This window comes from Seriola aureovittata, chromosome 1, assembly GCF_021018895.1.
Source record: "Seriola aureovittata isolate HTS-2021-v1 ecotype China chromosome 1, ASM2101889v1, whole genome shotgun sequence".
In the NCBI taxonomy this organism is placed as follows: Eukaryota; Metazoa; Chordata; class Actinopteri; order Carangiformes; family Carangidae; genus Seriola; species Seriola aureovittata.
The window spans coordinates 4584353-4606996 of NC_079364.1; the positions used below are offsets into that span (position 1 = coordinate 4584353).

The following is a 22644-nucleotide window of genomic DNA, read 5'->3' on the forward strand; positions in this document are numbered from 1 at the left end:
TCCCTGCATTCTGACTGAGCACCTTGACATTTTAAAAGACTCTTTTAATACTCTAACTCTTTTAATGCAGATGTTAAAAATGCCAGAGCGTGATTTTTTTTCCAAAAAGAACAGACACAACTCCAGGACTTTTTTTTTTACAAATGTTATTAACCGTGCCACAGAGGCTCCTCCAAATGTCAATATGAACTCTTCCCCCGAGAAATGTGAAGAATTTTTTAACCTTCTTTGTCAACAAAGTCTCCAGCATCAGAATGACACAACCATTTCTTTTAAAACTACTGCCCACTTTGAGTGTTTCGACACAATCTACACTGAGGTGATTAACAAAGTGAAGCCCACATCATGTGCTTTCGACATCCTGCCTGTGAGATCTCTGAAAGAAGCATATGGATCTATCAGCCCAGATATTCTCTACATCATCTCACTATTGATTGGTTCTGTCCCTCCCTCTTTGGACCCTAACTTCCTGGATAATTGTGGACAAATTTCCAAACTGCTCTTTCTCTACAAGGTTTTAGAAAAAAAGTCGTTGCTGAACAATTCACAGCTTTTTAGACATTTCAATTTGGATTTAGGGCAAACCATAACACAGAGACTGCAATCCCTCAATTGTGTCTCTCTTTTAACTCCAATGATTCTTATCAAATTAATATAATAACTGCATCCTTGATGTCAAATGCTGGATGGCCCAGATTTTCCTCCTGCTAAATATTGATAAGACTGAGGTAATTCCTATTGGTTCTGACACAGTTAATACTTATACCTCAAAGTATTTGGGTTCTCTGTCCCAAAATATAAAACCTTGGTGTCACCTATGATAACCACGTCAGCTTGAACAAGTATGTCAACACAGGTGTGTTCACTCTTGTTTTTTTTTTGCAGCTTGGCTACTGGCTTTAAGATTTTACTGATGACTTTTAATGCTCGTTCTACACTTGCACCTAGATACATCTCAGATCTTCTAACACCGTATGTGCCTGGTCCTCAGCCAAAGCTCTGCTAGCTATTCCACAATCTTGGCAGAGGACCAAGGGTGACCGGGACTTTTCTGTTTTTTCTGTCTCTTTGGAACAACATCCCTGAGGAGACTGGACTGGCAAGCTCCTTATCCTCCTTTAAATGCATGTAATTGTGATGAGAGTGAGTAACACTTTCTTGTCTTCTCATGCAGCGCTTGTCCTCAGGCTCCACCAAATGACCATTATCTCACCTAGTGTCTAATCTAAGCATTTGGTTTATGGAGCTTGTTGGCAGCCACACTTACATGCACAGCATAGTGGAAAGCACTAATATTAGATACGAGTCAAGTGGATACATAGAGTCAATTATAGAGTCAATTCAACAGAAGAAGTTGCACAGAAGTGCAATAAACTTTATGGCCAGCTGGGTGTAAATGCTGAATTGTAAATATTAAGACATGACTACTTCAACTCTTTATTTGCGTGAAGTCACGACAGCAACACGTAAAGTAGAAAGAGGAAACAGCACCTTTAATCTGTCTATTTTTAGATTGATGATAATGATGCATTGCATTTTTTATTCATCCTATGTAACTGTTTTATAGTAGAGCTGAGAGGCGTGTGAATTTTCTCAACCTGTCCTTAACTGAAATTTCAAGCATGAAAATCACAAACCAGTACCTAAATGTTTTACATTTTCACAACATCACGAACACACAACACCTCAGGTCTGTCCATCGGAGCACAGGTCTCACATACATTGATGGCGCAGGGCTTTCCAAAAACAATTATGTTGATAACTTAAGGACTATTACCCTTATTACTTCCAGGGTTCAGTAAGCAACCTGAAACGCGCTGTACTTAACACACCATTATGAACTAATCTACTGACATGAACAAGAAGTATAAACAGAACACAGCACGACCAAAGCTGCTATAAAGTGCTATCTCTCACGAGAAGCTTTCATAGGGAGCCAGGACTTAAACAGCTCTCGTTATAATTCAGGTACTGGCACTGAACCGAGTGCTGAGTCTACAAAAGACATGCTCCGATAACAGAGCTTTCTTCTACCTTTTCAAAGGAAATCTACCTTTGAACATTCAGCGCAGAGCCAAGCTAAGATGAAGGCATCTTGTTTAGGACATCCTGGGGTTTATGAAGTAGAGCCAAATCCCAACAGTAAGATCTCATTCATTTGTTGAGTTGACAACACTGTGTGTCTGTTACCTGCTTCTGACGGGGGGGGGGGGGGGGGGGCCTCTAAAATAATTCCTGGCTGCTCCTGGAGATCCGACTCTGCCCCAGACATTTCTATTTCAAGCTGACCTTTCCTCTTAAACCTGTTTCTCTCATAAGTCCCCTTGGTTGATATCTGTGGTAGGTACAAACACTTTATCTTCACTGTGGATGGTCTTTTCACTTCAAAGCTGCTGTCAGGTTTCAAAATGAACAAAAAACTGCAAAGTAAAATCATTCTCACTTCATCAGCAGGTGGGTAAGTCCCTCTCTGGTTTCTTACCACTTTGTAGTTTTTGCAGGAGTAGCGGCTGTAGCTCCTGACCGGCACCCTGAGGCCGCCATGCTCTGCCATGCGGGCTCGTCACCTCGATAAAGACAACTAACAGGAAGAAGCAAACCACTGGAGGTCCATAAACGTCCGGAAATCCAAAAGACAAGTGCACTCTATATAAAGGTGAAGGGGAGCTGTTTGATAAGGCTCCTGTCCCACTCACATCTCTGTTACAGCTCTGTGTGTCTGTCCGGCTTGTTGCCTGTATGACCAGGACATGATTTACTCCTCTTCATACGGGCTCCTGTTTTACCTCCTCCCTCCAGACTGCTTCATAGTGAAGCCTCAGTCATTCAGACACTGTTTTAACCCCTCTCTCTCTCTCTCTCTCTCTCCCCCTCTCTCTGGGTGTCATTCACTGTGAGTCAGGTCGTCTGACTCAGAGTGAATGAGTTCCTTCTTCTGCTACTGGTAGAGAGACAGACCGGCAACATAAAACCCAGAAATGAGTCCTTTTATGTTGGGGCACATGAAGCAGATAACTGATGCACTTAATGTTTCTGTTTCTCTCATTGCAGCTTCACAGCAGGGGATAACCGCTCTGAGCAATATTGTCTACCTGCTTAGTGAGCACAACCAACCCGTGCAGGTATACTTACTCAACCGAACTGCATCTTGTGCTACACTGGCTCTGCATTACATATGGTTGCCCCGGCAACTTATAGAGAGAAAGCACAATTTAAAAAAAGGTTTCAAGTACATGAGGTGCCCCGCAGCTCACAGCCACCCCCCTGTTTCCGAGACATATGGAGTAAATGTAATGGATGTTACCATCAGACAGAACAGTTGAGTGCCTTCTTCCTGTGACACACCTGGTGCTGTACGTTACAGCAGGCGCCCACACACACACTGACACACGGTAGGTCTCAGATCTTCCTTGCAGGGTTGAATCGAGCCGTGTTCTTATGTCGTCAGGTGATTTAACTTTAACCTGCAGAGCGGAATGAGAACGATGCTGCTCCATATTCATATGACAGAGACATGCTGTAAATTCACACCTGGGAGCTAACCCAGAACAACCCCGCACTTCATCCTCAGCAGACCTCAGAGCAGCTTCACTGAACAAATTCAACACCTTGGTGGCATTTTACTCAAAGACAGACACGTCAGAGCAGGGGTGAAAATGTAAAGGGGGTAATATGAGGAGGAATGGGTCATTTAAGTGTGACACATCAGGGCGCAGACACATCCTGTCTAAATATTGGTTGAAAAAAAAGAGGCTATTACTGACACGGCCAAGCTTGCCCAGCCCAGTATACTAGTATAGGGCTCTGCAGTGAAAACCACTTTGCCAGTTCTTCATGTGTTGCCTTCCCACTGTGTGATAATATCTCATGGTCAACTCTTGAGCTTGTTAAAGGATTTCTGCACCTCTATTAAGGATGACAAGCCCTATAAACTCTCCACTTTTCTCAGCCATCTTCAAGGATTTTTCCACCACAATTGTTGCAGATTTTCCAAAGATGGAGGCCGCTCTTTTAAACAACTGGTGTTAGGAGCAGTTCTTGTTGGCGGCTCCTCTTGGTGTCTGGCCACGCCGAGTCACATCGATAAGGACTCCGCAGAACTCCATGCTGCTGTGGGCGGAGGGTGACATGTGGCAACACACCCCCTCTGACCCAGTCTGGGCCGGCTAGCAGATGGCTGGTGGGACAACGATGGATGGATCTGATGGATACACTCGCACAATAACCCAACAGAAGGATGCTGGGAGGGAACACAGTGCATAGGTGTGATGGGTGATAGTCTCACAAAGAGTGTGTTATTTTCTCTATCACACCTAATGTGTAGAGTGAACCAAGGCTCTAGCTGTGAATGCAGGAACCCCCCCGTCAGCTTAAATAAGTCACCAATGGGTGAAGGGAGTCATCGTCTGCACAGCTCTCAGTGAACACTGGCAGACACAGACAGATGGCTTCTGGGAAATCAGTGTCCCTGGTCAGTATGATATGACAACAGAGGACTGCAGTCTGCTCTGCCAGCTGCTGTGCTGCTTTATACAGGACACAATGACTCCAGCCCAGTGCTCTAACACTGATATTTTCAGTGCTTGACCACAACCTGGTGTGAAGCATCCTGGAGGCTCAGTTGGCTGAAATACAAGTTATCCCACCTCTCGTGTTTCCACCTCTACAGTTTGATAAAGGAAAGGCACAGGACACTAGAATAGCCAGCAGTGTCTCCTTCACCATTTTTGTCTGTTTCTCCTCTCACTGTGAATCTGTTCTTTTTCATTTTTACGCTGCACTGTTGGGCCCTGTGACGTATATGATTTAGCATCACTTTAGTATCCAGCTGGAGCTGGAGCTGCTTTTCCTTCTTGTCTGCCCCCAGCAGGATGCACCGTGGATGATTTTTGGTGTGTGGGGCCCCTGGCAGCTACACTTCCCCCCCCCCCCCCCCCCCCCCCCCCCCCGTTCTCTGTTGTACACACACCAGTCTCTCAAGTGGCTTTCGCCCGCAGAAAGCTGAAACAGGCCAGCTCTAAATGAGCCCTCATGTCTCTGCTTGCTCTCTGTTTGGCACATGAAAGACATGTGGCTTTGTGAGGCATAGAGGCCATACCAGGCACATGGCAGACAAACGACTTGGCCAGACCTCTGCAGTTTAGTGTATGGGAAATAGAGACATCCATCAGGAAGCCAAGAGACTGAGAGGACATGCGATACATCAACCTACTTGATCCTCAAATTGCAAAACATTCACAAGCATCTGTTAATGGTTGTGTACTCCGCTGTTCCTGACTACCTGACGGAGCCCAAATATTCAGAGGTCAATCCAGAAAATAAGAATATTGAATCATGAATACTCGACTTCTAAATCCTCTAAATTGGCGCTTTGGTTGCTGCACACTTGAAATGGCACAGCAGTATCTGCCACGCAACATCTGATCAGGACAAATCCTGAGACCTGCAGCCTGATGCACATGACGGCACATCAGCACTGCAACTGTTATTAAAGGGGTCTTAGCTTGTTAGCAGCACGGTATGAGTGAACAAGCCATATGCATGGATAGAACTGATTTCCCTCAGGCAGCTGCTCTTTCAACATCAGCTCCTCACTCTCTGTACCAGTGACGGTTTGCACACTATAATGTAATCTCAAGATATAGTGGGCTTTACCCATAATGCAGCATCTTAATTATTTGTGAGCGGCATTGCTTTTTGATGACTTTTTCAACCTCTAAAGAAAATGCAACCTCTCAGTAGCTTTAACATGCTGCAGGGGGCTCTTACTGCCTAGGAGTCAAATGCACCTCCTGAATTGTGCTGCAATTTCTACAGTTTGAATCTAACCAGAGACTCTTGTTGCATGTCACCTCCTCTACTTGGCCAATGTTTTGGGGGCGCTAAGGCTAAGGTGCATGTTCCTGTGACATCTAGCATTTGATACAAGCTCAAGATGCTTTCAAAAAATGTACTTCATCTTTATTTTTTTTTCTTTAAAAAAAGAGCAATGTTCACTTGCACAAACACAACTAAAATGTTGTCTGGAAAAATTGGAATCTAACTCACTGAACTAGCTTTCAAAACTGTAGTGGAGACAGGCAGCTGAATTCAACTTACAGGTACCACCTGGATGATTGAGACAAACGTTTCACAGACAACCTTTGCAAACTTTGCTCCATCACTAAGGTCATAAAAGGAATAAATAACAACATGAAAAACAAGTAGTGGAGTAGGCAAATGCATGCTGTGGCTACTGTGTGCACACACTGAACACCACTATGCCCCGACGTGTGCTTTAACTAAAAACAATTACGGGTCCATTCATTCTTCTTTCTGCTCCATGTACACCGGCATGTCTCTGACCAGGATTAAACACATAAATCATACATTCTGATTTATGCTGTATGGGTCATATGTTGACGTAAGGACCATGACAATCAAATAATCAATAGAGTTGTATTAGAACAGAGAGGATTGTGGGCATCGACTACACTTCATAATAAAAAGGAAGGTCATTTTAATTTTCTGGGAGTGTGTGCGCATGTTCAAGTGTGCATGCCTGAAAATCCCTTTGTCATTCACACACACACCCTCTCTCTCACACACACATACACAAACACACAGTGCGCTGACCCTGTGGCCCACCGGCCTCCTGTCAGTCACGCTGTGTTGAGGTTAGCGGTGTGTAATTAAACTAGCTGCGTTATCGGCTCATCTCTAGACTCTGGTAATAACCTCCTCTGCTTCCATCTCCCCTTCCTCTGTGGGCTCATAGTAGATCCAGATAAGAGCCACAGCTGAAAGAGAGAGAGAAAGACACAAAAAGACAGAGAGAGAGAGAGAGAGTGTCCCATCCACCTGTGTTATGTGTAAACTCAACAGGGTGCTCATTATACAAAATTGACTTTTACTAAATCTACTGCTTCCTCCTTTTATCAAACACATCAGCTATTACAAAGATCTTTTTTCTCATTTGTTTGCACCACATGGCCTCGCTGCACCTGACCGGCACCGTGTTTTTATCACAGCGCCCCAGATCCTGTTGAATATTTACCATCTCTGCAGCATTGTACTTACAGTACATCGCACCAAACAGTGGGCAACAAAGAAGAACCAAAGACTCTCCATTTCCTATAAATGCTTGAGAAGAGAATACACACACACACACACACACACACACATGGATGTGCCGCAAAACTCTGGTTCAAGTCCTCGTTAAGCCTATTTTAACTTTCCATGCAGACATCAAAGTAAAGCTAGTATCAGGTGAGGGGAAAACCGGGATGCACGCCTTCAGCTCTTTCCTCTGATATTAAAACTACTGCCACTAATCCATTGCGTGCCTGCAATCCAACACCACGGTTACTGTAAGGCTTTAGGCTGATGAGACAAGCATTTTCACTGATACATAAACACACAGTGGAAAAAAAGAAAAAGTAAATCTGAGTGAGACATGTCCTGAAGCTGCAGTGTCAGCAAAGAACAGCAGGATGAAGATGTGAACGCTGCATTGACATAAAGACTGTCAACAACAGAAAAAAAAGCCTGTAGAAATGTGATTTCAAGTTTTATAAGCATGGAAAAGAATTGAAACGCTATTCATGTTCAACTGCCCCCTAGTATTTGACCTCTGTGATGACCTGGAAGTGTTCAGCCTACCAGTTTCATGGTGAAATTGTTCTGTTCCCAGCGACACAGCATCAAACTCATGTTGCTTCTTGCAGCTTCCTTTCCCAGAGACACCTGCCTCACACTGAGGAGGACTGCTGGTTGGCCAGCCAGGCTCTAATATAAGCCATCAGAACCAGGTCTAGACCAAACTGGACCCAACGGAGAGAGCTTCAACAAAATACAAAAAATCCACAGAGAAAAAAAAAAGAATTCAAGTAAGCAGATGCAGCCAGGAGTAAAAATGTCCTGGATGAGTGCACCATGTAGATCCAGAGGAAATGGTAGAGCTGCTGCTTGCTTGAGCCCTAGCAGGTTTCTGTATGCCTGTGGGGGGAGAGATCTCGGAGCCTCCAGCTTCTCTCCACCCACTCTGGGACACAGAGGAGGGAAAAATAAACGCAAGAAGACGAAAGGCTAGAGGAGCTCTGTGGCCTCTGCTGCCGCTCTGAGAGGCAGCCAAACCAAACGCACCGAGAGGAGTAGGAGGAGTGGATCCCCCCTTCCCCTCCTCTCTTGCCCACGGCAACACAATTATGCCATTGCTCTTCAATGGACCATCGGTCATATGGGGAGGAGAAAGAAAGAGAAAAGGACAGACCTCTTAACCTTCTACCACCCCTCCCCCGATAGTTAAACCCCTCCATGACAAAAAAGTGAGGAAGAAGGACAAGAAAGGGATGATCAGTGCAGCCTTGATAACAGCAGAGGGACTAAATAGTGGGAAGTTCAGAGCTCAGAGGCCAAACCACGCAGAACTCAACGCTAACCCTCTCCTTTCTATTTATTATTTCTTTAACCAACTCCTCTGCTGTCTGTTAAAAAATAGCCAAGTTTTATTTTCCCCGACCAGAGATTGACAGTCTGGTCTCTGATCAGCCGTCACCCACATCACATCGCAGCAGCTGCATGTGTGTATTTATGTGCATGTGTACAGTGGGTTCATAACCTACGCATTTATGTATCTGTGAGTGTGTGTATGTAAGGGAGTCCACTGCACAGGATGCCCTCTGTTTGAGCGGGTTCCAACCCCCTGTGCACACACACCCCACCACCGACCACAAATTACAAGCCGAATTTGAATTTTGGGAAAGGCCCAAGATTTACAGAAAGTTCCCACAGTAGGGGGGGGTGCCTGATCACTTCCAGCAGGCTGAACAAAAATACTTTAAGCTTCATGAAACAACAATAATACTGAAGACATGCAGACAGCATAAAGTAATGACCTGTGAGAAATAATTGCCTGTTTTTCTTCTCTATCGCCAGATAGTAAAAGACGCAACTTATAGCCGTTTCATGGCAGCTTTTACACTCACTGTCATTTTATGTTTTAAGTTTGTGTAAAACAGAAATAACTGACATGTGCAGCTAAAATTCATTGCTAACTGCTGGTCAAAGACTTCAATCGCCACTGCATTTTGTCAGTGTTAAGCTTTATTTGCTGCAATGAAGCAGAGGAAACTGATTATTATCATTATCATTATTATTATTATCATTATTATTTTCTGCCCGCAAGTCATAACGCAAGTCAGCACAATGAAATTTACACTGACTGATAGACACTGGTTGGACGCTCTGTGAGGTTGTCCTTAGCAGTGCTTTTAGCTAAATACTAGCATCAGCATGCTAACATGCTCACAAAGATAATGCACATAATCTCTGTTTAGCGTGTTAACATGCTAACGTTTGCTAATCAGCACTGGTATAAAACTCATCGTGGCGCTAGCTCAACCGTGGATTTCTGTAGCAAACTTTGAGCCACATTTTGTAGTAGATGATGAGATATTTCATTGGATGAGTGAAAACTTTCACTTTCACTTCTGCTCCGAAGTGGCGGAACGACTGACTGACATCACGGTTCCAAGAGCTGCAGCGCTAGCGCCGCTAAAAACACAAGTGAGACACACCAAAGTTGGAAATCAAACTTAACTTTTTAAACAACAACCACTTCCACTGCACATGCACTACTTCCTCTATACTGTATTTCATCAATGTCTCAGCTAACTGTCACCATGTACTCGGCCCGCCACACCACTGACACACCAGTTCCCTATGGCGTCTAACCAGCATTGATTTAACGACATTCTGGCTCCACAAGAAGAGAATATGTCAGCATTTAGTGCTTGTGTTTAACAGTTTTAGCACAGGCCTTCAACAAGCCATTAAGTGCAGCCGCAGTGAATGGGCCGAGTGTGGTTCCTTTCACAGCCCCAGATAAACCTCAGTGTGTCTGGGACAATGGGGGGATAACCCCTCCGTGGAGAGGTCTTTGTTTTGGGGGACTCCCCCAACTCTGTGCTCTTGAGGCTGGTGAGGGAGATTGGGGAGATGGTGGGTGGGGACGGAGGTGGGGGAGATTGGGATGGCCCTCTGCTGCGTGGCCGTTTCATTCTGGGTGAAGGTGAGTGGGGGGTTGAGGGACATATGGACTCGATGGGGGTAAAGAGACACACACAAAAGCAATTGGACAGTGGGTAATGGAAATGGGAAACTGACTGCATTATTTGTCTTTTTATTGACTTCTCTTTTATATGGCACATTTACCTTCACAGAATATGCTATAGAACAACATTAGTGTCAAAAGTTGGACATAGAATATTGTGCTGGTTAATTAAAGTTATATCAGCTGCATTAAAGTTGTGATGATGAACATGACAAAGCGTAACAATGGTAAAGCTGTTTCACACTGCAATTGGTCTATAGTAAAATGTCATCAACCAGCCAGGTGACATGAATGTAAATATATAATTTACAGAAGTGAAGTAAGACAAATACGACCTTCAGTAGAACAGCACGTGTGGTTCACAACACTGCCTCATACAGATTAATGATATACAAACGAAGTAATTAAAAACCATAAAAGATTCAGCTAATTCATTATTGATATTTTTAATAAGCCACAGAGGCTTGGGCCAAACATCTGATGTGGCTTGCACAGTTTTCGATGAGTTCCTCAAAGAAAGAACGTCAGTGAAATTAAACAGAGGAACTAGAACTACAACCCTTGACGCTGGACTGAATCTTTTCTGCACATCCTTGGATGTCTGACATCTTAAACTCCTTTATAAATAGCTTTCAATTAATTTGCAATCACTCTCCACTTGATTCTATAACACGCACTTTATATATTCTAATTTTGAATTCATTATTCAAAATAAATCATTGTTGTGATGAAAGGATAAGGTATCTAAATGTATGAAATTTAGACACAATTTTCTGTTACTCAACATAATGTTCAACTGAAGCTTCAAGCAGCTTGTTCTGCAAAGAAAATGTTATTAAAGTTTTCTGGTATTCAATTATCAAAGTGATCAGAACACTTTGAATCTGAGGATGCCATCTGGGCCTGACTGACCTACCACAGCTACCAGCTGTGACCACCGTACTAATGAAACTACTGTACGTCTAAACACACAGCAGTGAGACCTCTCACAGTCTGGGATATGTAGTCCTATCTTCAGACACAGTAAAGATGGAGCGTGACAGTGCTGCAGGTGAACACTCACAGAATGTGTGTTTTCAGAATAAAACAAATGAAAGGTCAACAAATCCCAAACTAGAATGACACGTTTTAGTTAGTACTGTTTTTGCAACTTTTTGCATTGTGTTAATGTTGTTTTGTAAAATCTGTAATCCCTCAAATGAGATAAACCTTTAAAGTCTAAAACTAAAAGTCAGTTTTCCATCCTGCAGTGATGAAACACATTCATCCTTCAGGAAGCGAGAGACGATTTTTGTTTTTAAATTAATCAGGTTTATCTCGTATGCAGTCTGTGTGTGTGTGTGTGTGTGTGTGTGTGTGTGTGTGTGTGTGTTTGTGAGGATGGATTGTGGCAGAGACTTGCTGTGTTTAGAATCACTGATAGCTTCTTGAATGGCAGATTTACAGACCCATTTTAGGATTCAGCACTTTATCAGGGAAGCTTAAAGACCGTCTGTGTCAACTGAGCGAGCGCAGACATGCAGAACAACAAAAACACACACGCATGTACACATAAATATACACACACACACACACGCTCATCACACATTCATTGTGCTTCGATCCAGGTTTAAATCAGAGGAATAAAACAGCTTTGGAAACTCCCTGAAGCTGTTGAATGGAGAGATGTGGAAATCCACTCAGACACAGACAGCGCTGACAGAAAGCCAAGAAACATTTCGTGACTGTGTTCATGGATGTTTACACTGAACCGTCACATCAAACATCAAACTCAGAGCTCAGCTGAAAATCAACCAGACCTCTGCAGCTGGAGGCACAGTGTGAACCATTAAATATGGTATTATTATACGGTAATCTGCTGTTCATATCAGTGATAAAGAGCCCTGTGAAGTGAGCTCAGTCCATTACAGTGATCTACTGTGCAGCCATAGAACATTGAGTACAACAGTTTGGGAAATAACATTGGTCTTACCATTTGGTGACCTGCTCTAGTTCTGTCTTCAACATTTTCTTTAACCTACATAGCAAACACACCTCCAGATATTCAAGTTTTTAATAGCATTTCTGAATAAAGAAAAACCTTTAAAGATTTCATTTCATTTCATTTGAGCAGGTCAGAAAGGTCGATGGTGATCAGACACATCATTACTGCAGATTTATCAGCTGCACATTCATGTTCCCAATCTCCTGTTCTACCGCATCCCAAAGGTGTTGCACTGGATTCAGGTCTGGAGACTGATGTTCAGTGAACTCATCGTCATGTTCTTGAAACCAGTTTTGCTTTGTGACATGGAGCGTTATCAGCCTGAAGCAGCCATTAGAGGATGGTAAATTGTGGCCATAAAGGGATGAGCATGGTCAGCACCAACACTCAGACAGACTTTGGTATTCAAACCATGACTGATTGGTATTAAGCGGCACCAAGTGTGCCAAGAAAACACTCCCCACACCATTAAACCAGCAGCTTGGACTATTGACAAAGCAGATCGGGTCCATGGATTCATACTGTTATAACTCCGATCCTGATCCTACTATCTGCTGCCTCAGCAGAAATCTAGATCCAGCAGACCAGGTTACGTCTTCAACTGTCCAGTGTTTGGTGAGTCTGTGTCCACTGCAGCCTCACATTTCTGTTCTTGTCTGACAGGAGTGAAAGGAGGCGACAGGTCCTCTGCTGTTGTTGCTCATCCACCTCGAGGTTCAACGTGTTGTTCATTCTGAGATGTTTTTCAGTTGTAAAGAGTCATTACAGATTTACTGTAACCTTTCTGTCAGCTCCTACCAGTCTGTCCGTTCTCCTCAGACATCTCTCATCATCATCAACAACATGTTTGTTGTTTTTTGGCTCAATTCTGAGTAAAAAGTCTAGAGACTGTTGAGTGTGAAAACCCAGGAGATCAGCAGTTTCAGAAATACTCAAACCAGCCCGTCTGGCACCTACAAAGTCACTGAGATCACTTTTTTTCCTCATTAACTGAAGCTCCTGATATGCATCTGTATGATTGCATGCACTGCACTGCTGCCACATCATTGGCTGAATAATTGCATTAATAAGGTGTATGTCCAGTAATATTTTAATTTTAAGTTGCATGAAAGCTCCTGTGTTTCTCGGGCCTGCACGAATTAATTATTTTCTGTTCCAGATCAAACTCTCTCATTCTGATTTGTTCTGTTTTGTCTTGCATCAAAACTGTCGTGACCAGCAGACGTCATCAGCTCTCTGCTGGCTCCACAGAGGTCATGAAGTTATCCAACCTGCCTCTGGGGCTTGGGTGACCCTGGGCACGGGCCACTGGGGAGGGTGACTTCAGCCTTGTTGACCTCTACCTCCTGGCCTCTCCTCCTTTTTTCCACACTGCCTCCTGTTTCCAGACAGCGATGGAACTGATTGTGTTAGTCTAACCGCCTCTGCAGCACCGATTCCCCAGGGGGCGCCGCTCACAATGGCCCGTTTGTCTGTGCCAACGGGTTCCCTGTGACAACTAACGCAAGGAAAGTGGAGATGGAGAGAAACCAGGGGGAGGAGGGCACCTTAACGGGGGGAGATCAATTGAAGGATGTTGACTCAGGACAGGCAGATGCCCGGCCTTAATTAATATGGTTATGTCCTCAGCCATGACCTCACACAGGAAGGCGACGGGACAACTGCACAGGAAGTGGAATCTGATCGAGACACATTAGGCAGAGATGAGGTCATTACGAATGGAGCCAACTGCTATATGATCATGACTATCCTTAAAAACTGTCAGTGTTAAAGCTAAATTTAGCTTTTGTCTTGAAATGTTCATTTCAAGAGATGATGGAGCTTAAGGAAAATTCATAGGGTCATTAAGAAACTCCAGTACCACAATGATTCACTGCTAAAAAACTATTTGAAAGAAAAGATCTACAGACACAGCTACAATAGAACAGGTTGTTGTTCATATATATACTGTATATATATATATGTATATGTGGAATCATGACATTAAGAGCCAAATTAAATCCACAAGTATAAGATATCATGTACAAGAACTCCTTCTGGAGAAAATCTGGGTCTTTAGAAATATGTAAAAAAAAAAAAGAAAAAGAAATCATTAAAAAACTCCTGCAGGAAATGCTGCACCAGCTCGTGCATGCTCAGAAGCTGCTCAGGTGGCTACTGTGGGGGAACCCACCTCTTCCTCCTCAGATAAAAGCCTCAGACTTCAGGCCCGCCGCTATCTCACCATCTGACCGCGGCCTGCCTGTGTGCGAAGCCTCGGCTGGTATCGCAGCCGTCGGGCTCTTCCAGCTCGGCCTGATGAATCTGCGGGACGACCGTCTCTGTGTTCTCTGAGAGAGGACACGGAGGTGTGTTGTCTCTCTTATCAACAGCAACATGGGCGTCCTCCTGCCTGGTGCTGATAGTAGCACATATGTGCTCGCTGTTGGGTGAAAATCTCTTATCTCCAAAGTGTCAGCTTTTCAGGAATGAACGAAAAACAGCCTCAGCCAGATTTCAGCTTAACAAAAACTGACTTTTTGACTATTTCTGACAGCTTTCCAATTTGGAAATGAGGCTCTCACATGACAACAGCAATAAATGCAACCGCAGACTGATAGAGCATAAACTGAATCCATGAAGATCACTCACAGACCTAACAAGACGTGATCTTTAATCCTGTGCTCTTTGTCTGAACTCTTGCAGTCTGTTAAAACCTTGCTTATTCCTTTCAACAATGAACTCTCCAACAATGAATCACCAAAACATCCATTAAATCTAGCTTTAACTTGCAGCACCTCCTGAGGAGACATATGTCTATGTGTGGCCCTTTGTCATGGTAATTTAAAAAAGCAGCAATATAGACACCAAGACCCCCCACCCAATCTGTCCTGCTCTGGGCGGGCAGGAGGGCATTAGCAATCCAATGCAGCGCGACAGTGCTACGCCTTTCACTCTCACCTGCTGAGCTGCATCTTCACGAGACTCAGGCTGAATGTAAAAGCCATAAAAAAGTCATTATTGTCTTTCACAGGATGCTGGGGGGGGGGGGGGGCTCGAGACATGAGAGAAATTCTTTTAAGGGTCAAGTGAGATGTGTTTAAAAGGTTGATGCTGACACTTGCAGACTCTAGATGCTGATATTCACTTTTTTTTTTTCACTATCATTCAGTAGTTTTAACTTGATGTGTATCAGGCTGAAATCTATGTTTACTGTTTGTGTTTCTGTAGATTCACATGCCGAGCCTGATAATCCTCCAGGATAGATCTGGACCATCATGGGGCGGCATGAGGGCTGCAACTAAAGATCATCATCAAGTGATCTCTCAATTATTTGTCACAAAATGTCAAGAAGTACCTGTTAAATGTTCCCCGGACCCAAGATGGCATCTTCAAATTGCTTTTTTTTTTTTTTTGGACGACGGTACAAATACATTTTTAAAAAATGTATCATATAAAACAGAGAAAAGCAGAAAATCCTCACGAGGTGGAGCCAAGGATTTATTGTTTATCAAGATTATTGTCAACTGATCTTTGGCTAACTACTCACATGTATTCAATATCAGAAGGGAGACATTGGCATTAGATAAAGAGTTAGTTTCTACTTTTTCTGCCTGGTTTTCACCAAACTTTTTTCCAGAGTCTAATCTCCCCCCTCCATCGCCATCGATCAGTAGTTTTCCATTAAGGGTCATTTAATTATCTGAGAATCCATAATAATTAAATGAGTTCACACATATCACGGGGTATGTAGTTCTCGGTCAAACTAATTCTCAGAATGAAATTGCCCCCAATTTGAATAATTCAAAATAGGGAAATTATAATCTTTGGCAATTACACATCTTCCAGAACGGGAGAGTTGAATTAATGGAGCTGAACATCTCTGATGCATCTCTCACACACACACACACACACACACACACACACACACACACACTGGTAATTTAACAGTGATGATTAAATATCCAGACTAAGCTCTTCTATCCTGGATGGGGGGGGGGGGGGGGGGGGGGGGTCTGTCTTGTGGATTCTGGTTTATTTACAACGAGATCATTTTGGTAAATATTAGCCGAGGTGGCCGATGACCCTCTTCACTCTTCCCATTATGTTTTTATGTGATTGGGATTCAGCTCCATAGGCCGAGATGAGTTTTTCGTAATGAGTCTAATAAAGCCAGTCTTTACACAGAGCCCGACTTAAGCCTTTATCTGGAGAGATACTTATTAAGATAGGAGCTCCTTATCACACCGGCACACGGACAAAATCTCTCTCTGTGGCTGTGCACTCATGTGTGAGGGAGCGTGTGTGTGTGTGTGTGTGTGTGTGTGTGTGTGTGAGTGTATTCTAGATGACTTATAGAGGTCTATGCACCCTCCACGTCAGCATCAGAATTTATTTTTCAGGGTCTCCTGCTGTGAATGAGGCTTCCAGAGGTTCTTGGTTTAAAACTATTCTCTTTCAAAGCTGCAGCTAAAAAATAATGAGCTGGCAACAATGAACTCCCGGATTAAAAAGGAGAGAGAGAAAGAAGGGAGGAAAGGGTGAGAGGAGAGAAAGAAAACCGAGAGAGAGAGAGAGAGAGTAAGTGGTCGGGGATAAAACGAGGCTATAAAGGTGAATAGAGAAGCAAAGACTGTGGCCTTGAATGACACATACGCACAATACACACACACATACACACACACATACACATATACACACACACACACACACACACACACTCTCCCTCTCTCCTGCTAGTGTTTGTGAATGGAATCGGGTGTAGGGCAAAAAGCAGCCACTAGAGGGCAGCAGAGTATCTGTGCAAGGCTTCGCCGCCTGTATGGTAAAAGGCTAAAGGTCAGAACAGCTTGTCATATCATACGGTGTAACACACACACACACACTGGAGAGAGGGAGAGAGAGAGAAAGAGAGAGAGAGCAAACAGCTTCAAATACCATTCACACATTTCCAGGCTGTCACTCACATCAGAATCTGCAGATTGTGTCAGAGTTCTCGCGCACACACACACACACACACACACACACACACACACACACACACACACACACACACACACACACACACACACACACACTACTGCCCTCTTCCCTGTCTGTAAACACAGCTGGGATGTTTCTCTCTGCCTCCTGCTGCTCCTGTTGCGTTACGGATTAACGCTTTGTTACAGGTGTACGCAACATGTTTGTGTGTTCGCTGCCAACTGGGCCATTCAGCTGTATGTGTCTGTGAGGAGCAGGAGCCTCGGTTACACTCTGCCATGACTCCACTAATCCCTCAGATAACTAGTAACACGTGCTGTTGGTAGTTGACCGTGTTACGTTGAATGCATTTTTTGTTCAGATGTTTCCATTTGTCCTCAAACGTGTTTACTTCTGCTTCCTCCACTGTCATTTCCTACCTCTTCTTCATTTAGTGTTGAAAAAGAAAAAAATATATATATAAGAGACCATCCTGGTTAAATAAAGTTCAAATATAAATAAAGGCCGACTGTGATAGAAATAGCAAGGGTAAGAGGGTAAGTTCTCCTCGCTGAGAAATGACTCAATTCTCAACCCACTCCTACAATATGACTGTACAGGATTGTGGTCTATTTGCTGCTACAGTGGGAGCTGAAATTAGTCTCTCCGCCCTTCCTATGATGGATTTTCTCTGTGTATGATTGTTGAAAGTCAGTGCACCAGAAACAAGCCCTCCCACCTCGAAAACCTGACGCTTCATTGACGTGAAGTACCGGACTTTTCCTGATCGTCAGAGTACAGGAAACAGGCTCTACACGGTGTCGCTTGAGTTATCTGCTCTCTTGGAAAAAAAACCTCCAGCAAAAGAAACACAAAGCGTCCTCCACGTCTCCGGGGAACCTCGCTCTGCCCTCGGAGCTGATGAGGTTCACACTGACAACCGATGGCGTCTGTGCATGAAATCCACAGAGAGCTGGGATGCAGCGTGGAGGATTCAGAGTCCGCACCAGCACTTCTGCCTCTCAGCCTTTCCTCCAGTTCTGTCGGTCCCTGGGGTGCAGCCCAGCAGACACAGCACAGAAATGAGGACGATGAAACTGAAATACTCCTGCCCTGGATTAAGGAAAACGTCTAACCCTGGACTAATAGAGAATCAGCCCGTTTTTGGGCAAGAGCAAAAAAACAATTTGCCTGTTATTGAAGTCCAATAAATTAATTCCAGCCAGTATGACTGATACTGGTATTTTATTACCAATATTTTTATAATCATTATATCTTATTGTTTTCACTTTTACTTGTCTTTAAATCTTTTTGTTCTCATATCTTATTTTTTTGTCTCGTTTTGAATGTTTCTATTTTTGCATATTTGTTTTTTCTTTTTCTATGGTGAAGCAGATTACATCTTTTTGAATGAAATGTGATATATAAGTAAAGTTTAGTCATTTTTATCTAATTTATAAGAAACTGTCGCAGATGTAGTACACGACTGTGTCTGCAAGCACTGAAGCAGATGAGCACAGATACCTGCAGTAGAAATCACATGTATTCTGCAGAGTGGACCACTGTCACACTGTCAAAAACATCAACATTTCAAACCCAGTCTGAACCAAACATGTCCCATCTCCCCAACTACATCACTGAACCATAAGAAAACAAACTCCACCTCCACGGTACTGCGCCCTTCTATCACCAATGCATGGTCTCGATTCCCCCAACCCCCTATATAATAAGTCAAAATATAAATCTATAGCAATAACACAAAGCTGTCAGTTGTTTTGTCACACTGTATGCTATCATGTTGTGTTATGCTATATTACTCTCAAGTCTTTGTCTTGCTTCACCAAATAAAAAAAAAAAACATCTGCTCCTTTCAATACCACAAAAGAAACTGAAAAACGCACATGAAGTTGATCTATTTATCTACTTCGCATCGACAGTACAAACAGCAGCTGTGAGGTGAGTGCCTTTCATAAAACACTCAACATTCACACACAGCCAGAATTGATGGATTTCAGTACACGACTGTAAAATTCCCATCCCTGCTGCTGGTCAGGAAGGTCAGGGGTTAACCCAGCTGAGGATGAGGACGGCTGCTTCATCAGCACCACAGGGATGGAGAGTGGGAGAGAAAAGGGGGACAGGGAGGAGACAGAGAGAGAGAGAGAGAGAGAGAGAGAGAGTGAGAGAAAGTCACAGAAAGTAGGTCAGTGAGAAAACGTGATTAGCCACTAAACAAAATGACACCAGCAGCGGACTCGTGCAGTGTCCAACGCCGCTGGCCTCCTCCCGTATCTTCTCCTCACGACAACGCCATCATGCCGGATTCAGATTTGTCTCCTGGACGCCTCAGTGTCTCTGAGTCACGCTTACTGTAAAGACAGATTGCCAAGCATGCACTTGCTGGCTCACTAATACACACACACACACACACACACACACACACACACACACACACACACACACACACACACACACACACACACACACACACACACACACACAGACACCTCCTTCCCCTCACTGCCTTACATGGCGTTAGAACGATCCCTCTTGCCGTTGCAGCCGTTTGCGTGGGGTTGCTAAGCGCAGCCAATATTTCACAAACACAGCAAAACAGCCACCCTGATATCCTGCTACACTGCCATCCTGGACAGCAGAGGCACAGCCTGCTCTGCCTCCTTCCAGGAACTCGCTGAATTTGGCTTCGTGTTTCCGTTACGCTCAGCTGAGCCAGAGAAAGTGTGACGATACTGAAATTCTGTGTATTGATTCACTAAAAAAAAAAAAACACCATTCAATGAGTCGTCATGGCAGAGGCAGCTGAAGAGATACAGACACCACAGGAAACGATGAAGTGACTTGTCATGCCATGATGAAATGTTCTTATATTTTTATACCAAACACGCAGAATGATTTTTTTTCTTCTTGATCTCGTCCTTGTCAAACAGGAAAAGTCCTTCAAACTGCATTTAGACAACAACTGAAGCTACTATCAATGGTTATTTTTCATGGTTTTGTAACATGAATATTGTTGTAATTCATGTTCAGAAAGAATCCTGTCTGGTTCACTGCAGTGCATCTTGGGACAGAGGAATCTGGAGGTTCTGACAGAAACCTGGTCTCTTATGGAGTGCTGTTCCAACTGAACTAGAGACATATTAAACCTCACACTGGTACGTGTTTGCCTCCTCTCACAGCTTGTTTGAGTAGGAGAAGAGACCAGACCTTGGTACCTTGATTCATTATAAAGTGGCAGCACTTGGTAATGAGTAGCAGTACTTAAAGCTCTGACTCTATGAAAGACAACAACAATTAGAGAGGTTTTCTACGTGTAGTGCAGGAGAACAGTATACCTGGGTGTTCTCTCCAGCCTCTGACCCTGAAGCGTTGATCTTCGGGGGTCCTGAGCCCACCTGCTGGCCCAGTGAAGGGATGTGGGTCTTGACGGGCGCCGGGGGCAGAGCTAGAGCAGACGGCCTGCTGGGGGTCTGGGGGATGGGCAGGGCGCTGTGCACCGGTTTGGGTTTGGGGAGTCCTGACTTCATCTTTGAGGCCACCAGGATGGCTGGCATCTTCTCCCCAGCTGCCTGATGACCGCGCGCTCCCCTCCCCGTCACACTGAGGTGGAAATCCTGCTACCAGTCAGAAGGACTCCTCTTTGACTCTCATATGACCCAGGTACTTCTATGAGGGTGTCACCAGATTGAAGAATACCACATGCACTTTGCACCTGATCTGTGGGGGTCCGGGTGCTGAGTCTCAGCAGGGGGGGAGAGCTGAGCTCCCCGACATGCAGTGGAGGGTTTTAAAAACCACTGATCCCACCTGTTTCCTGCTACCAGACAGCTTCGGATCTTTATTTCATGTAGAAAACACCAAAGCCCCCTCTGAGTGCTTTGCTTTGTAAAAAAAAAAAAAAAAAGTGTCCAAGTGGAAATGAAAAAATCCACTCTGCAAAGTCCAGGAAAGAAAATCAAAAATCCCACCTCACTCTCAGAGGAATCCCCAGTTGCCTGGTGGCAGAGCGTGTGTTCCCTTCAATGTATTTCCAGCACTGAGTGAGTGTCAGCAATTGGCCATGGGATCCTATAGGAAGCGGAGCAGTTTCCCTCCCACAGAGCCCTGTTAATTACACCATTGCTTCAGGATGATCGCAGGAAAAGACCGAGCTCCGTCGAGGAGAGGAGAGAAGGGATCAGAGACCGAGAGATGGAGAGAAAAAAAGCAAAGGCAGCAGCGACACAGCGACCACTCGCTTCAGCGACTGCTCAGCTTGTGACTGTGCAGCCAGAAAACACACTGCACTCTGCTGCCTCGCTCCCTCTCCCTCTGTGGTAAGTCGTGGTTAGCAGCAGGTGTGGCTTAGATCAGGACTGACATATGTGGAGAAAAGCTCAACACATCTACTCAGCGTGCTCCTCCTGCCTGCCTCTCTCTCTCTCTCTCTCTTTCTTACACTATTTTCATATAAAAATAATCTTGAGAAGCTATTTAATCTCATACAGAGTTAAACAAATGTCACTCATGTTTGCCAGTTCTGAGTGATCATTTTATTTCCTGCTGACAGACTCTGACTTTAATCCTATAAACAAGTGACAGCATCTTCAAATGGAAAATGCACTGTGTTCATTTAGAGCTGCTCTGGTCTCAACAACCACTCAAAGTGCTTTACACCAGCAGTCACACTCATCCATTCACAAACACATTCATACAGCACTTCTCTCTGTACAGTGCATCTCTATCACACTCATACACCTATGGTGTATCATCCTGGCAGTTCAGTATCTTGCTCTAGGACACTTCAACATGCGGACTGGGGGAGCAAGACCTTTCCTGATCTACCTCCTCAGCCACAACCTGGGTCACATTAAACCATGTAATGTCCATAGATATTAACATATAATTTCCAAATAAAAACTTTCATATCAATTTTTGTTTGAGTCAAGATTTAAAGAGTAATCTGCAAATCATAACATGACCATAATGTCTAAGGATGAGACACAATCTATCTAAACCCATCAGCCTCAGCTGTACTGTATAATAGAGCAAATGTTAGCAAGCTAACAGGCTAAAATAAGATGGCTCAACAAACCACTGTGTCCAAGTACAGCCTGACAGAGTCACTAACATGGCTTTGTCTTTACTTGACAGCTGATAAAATACATGAAATTTCAATGTATGATGGACGGATGAAAGGATGATGATGGAAGTGTTATTCAAAAGATGGCGACAGGGTTTTCTGAAGTCTTTCGGCCCAAAATGTTGATATGTTTCATGAGCTAAAATAAAATCTAGAGATGCAATAAGGTCACTATCAGAAGGCGGTCTTATACCAAAATTAGACTGAAGAGTTTCCATTCTAGCCTCTCAGTGATCAAAGGAAAGGCACTTTTTGTATTTTCCGACCAACTCGTCGACAAATATTTAATTCTCTATTTAAATAACTGGTACGTCATGCTTCAAGTGCTTCTCCTTCATTTTCAGGAGGTACAATATAACAGGTACTGGCACTGAAAATGTTGTATTAATAGACTCTCTTCTCTGCACTCTCTCCCTCCTCTGACTTATGAAGCGTCCCCTTTTTAAATATGAGGCTGGCCAATTAGTGGACTAGTGTTGGATCAGC

The 22644-nt window shown here is 43.9% G+C and overlaps 1 protein-coding gene across 7 annotated transcripts in view; it reads right to left on the minus strand.

Annotated features, from left to right (window-relative positions):
- nav2a (neuron navigator 2a) overlaps window positions 1-22644 on the minus strand; it is a 223625-nt gene that overhangs the window by 96593 nt on the left and 104388 nt on the right. For 5 of the 7 annotated variants that reach the window (XM_056376017.1, XM_056376035.1, XM_056376026.1 and 2 more), the window contains exon 1: window positions 20372-21280. The exons of 1 other annotated variant lie outside the window; for it this stretch is intronic. In XM_056376017.1, coding sequence (XP_056231992.1) covers window positions 20372-20590 — 219 coding nt within the window. In that variant the 5' untranslated portion in view covers window positions 20591-21280. Of the gene's footprint in view, window positions 1-2482; window positions 2620-20371; window positions 21281-22644 lie in introns of those variants that run through there. One more of the 7 variants, XM_056376053.1, reaches the window with a different exon arrangement.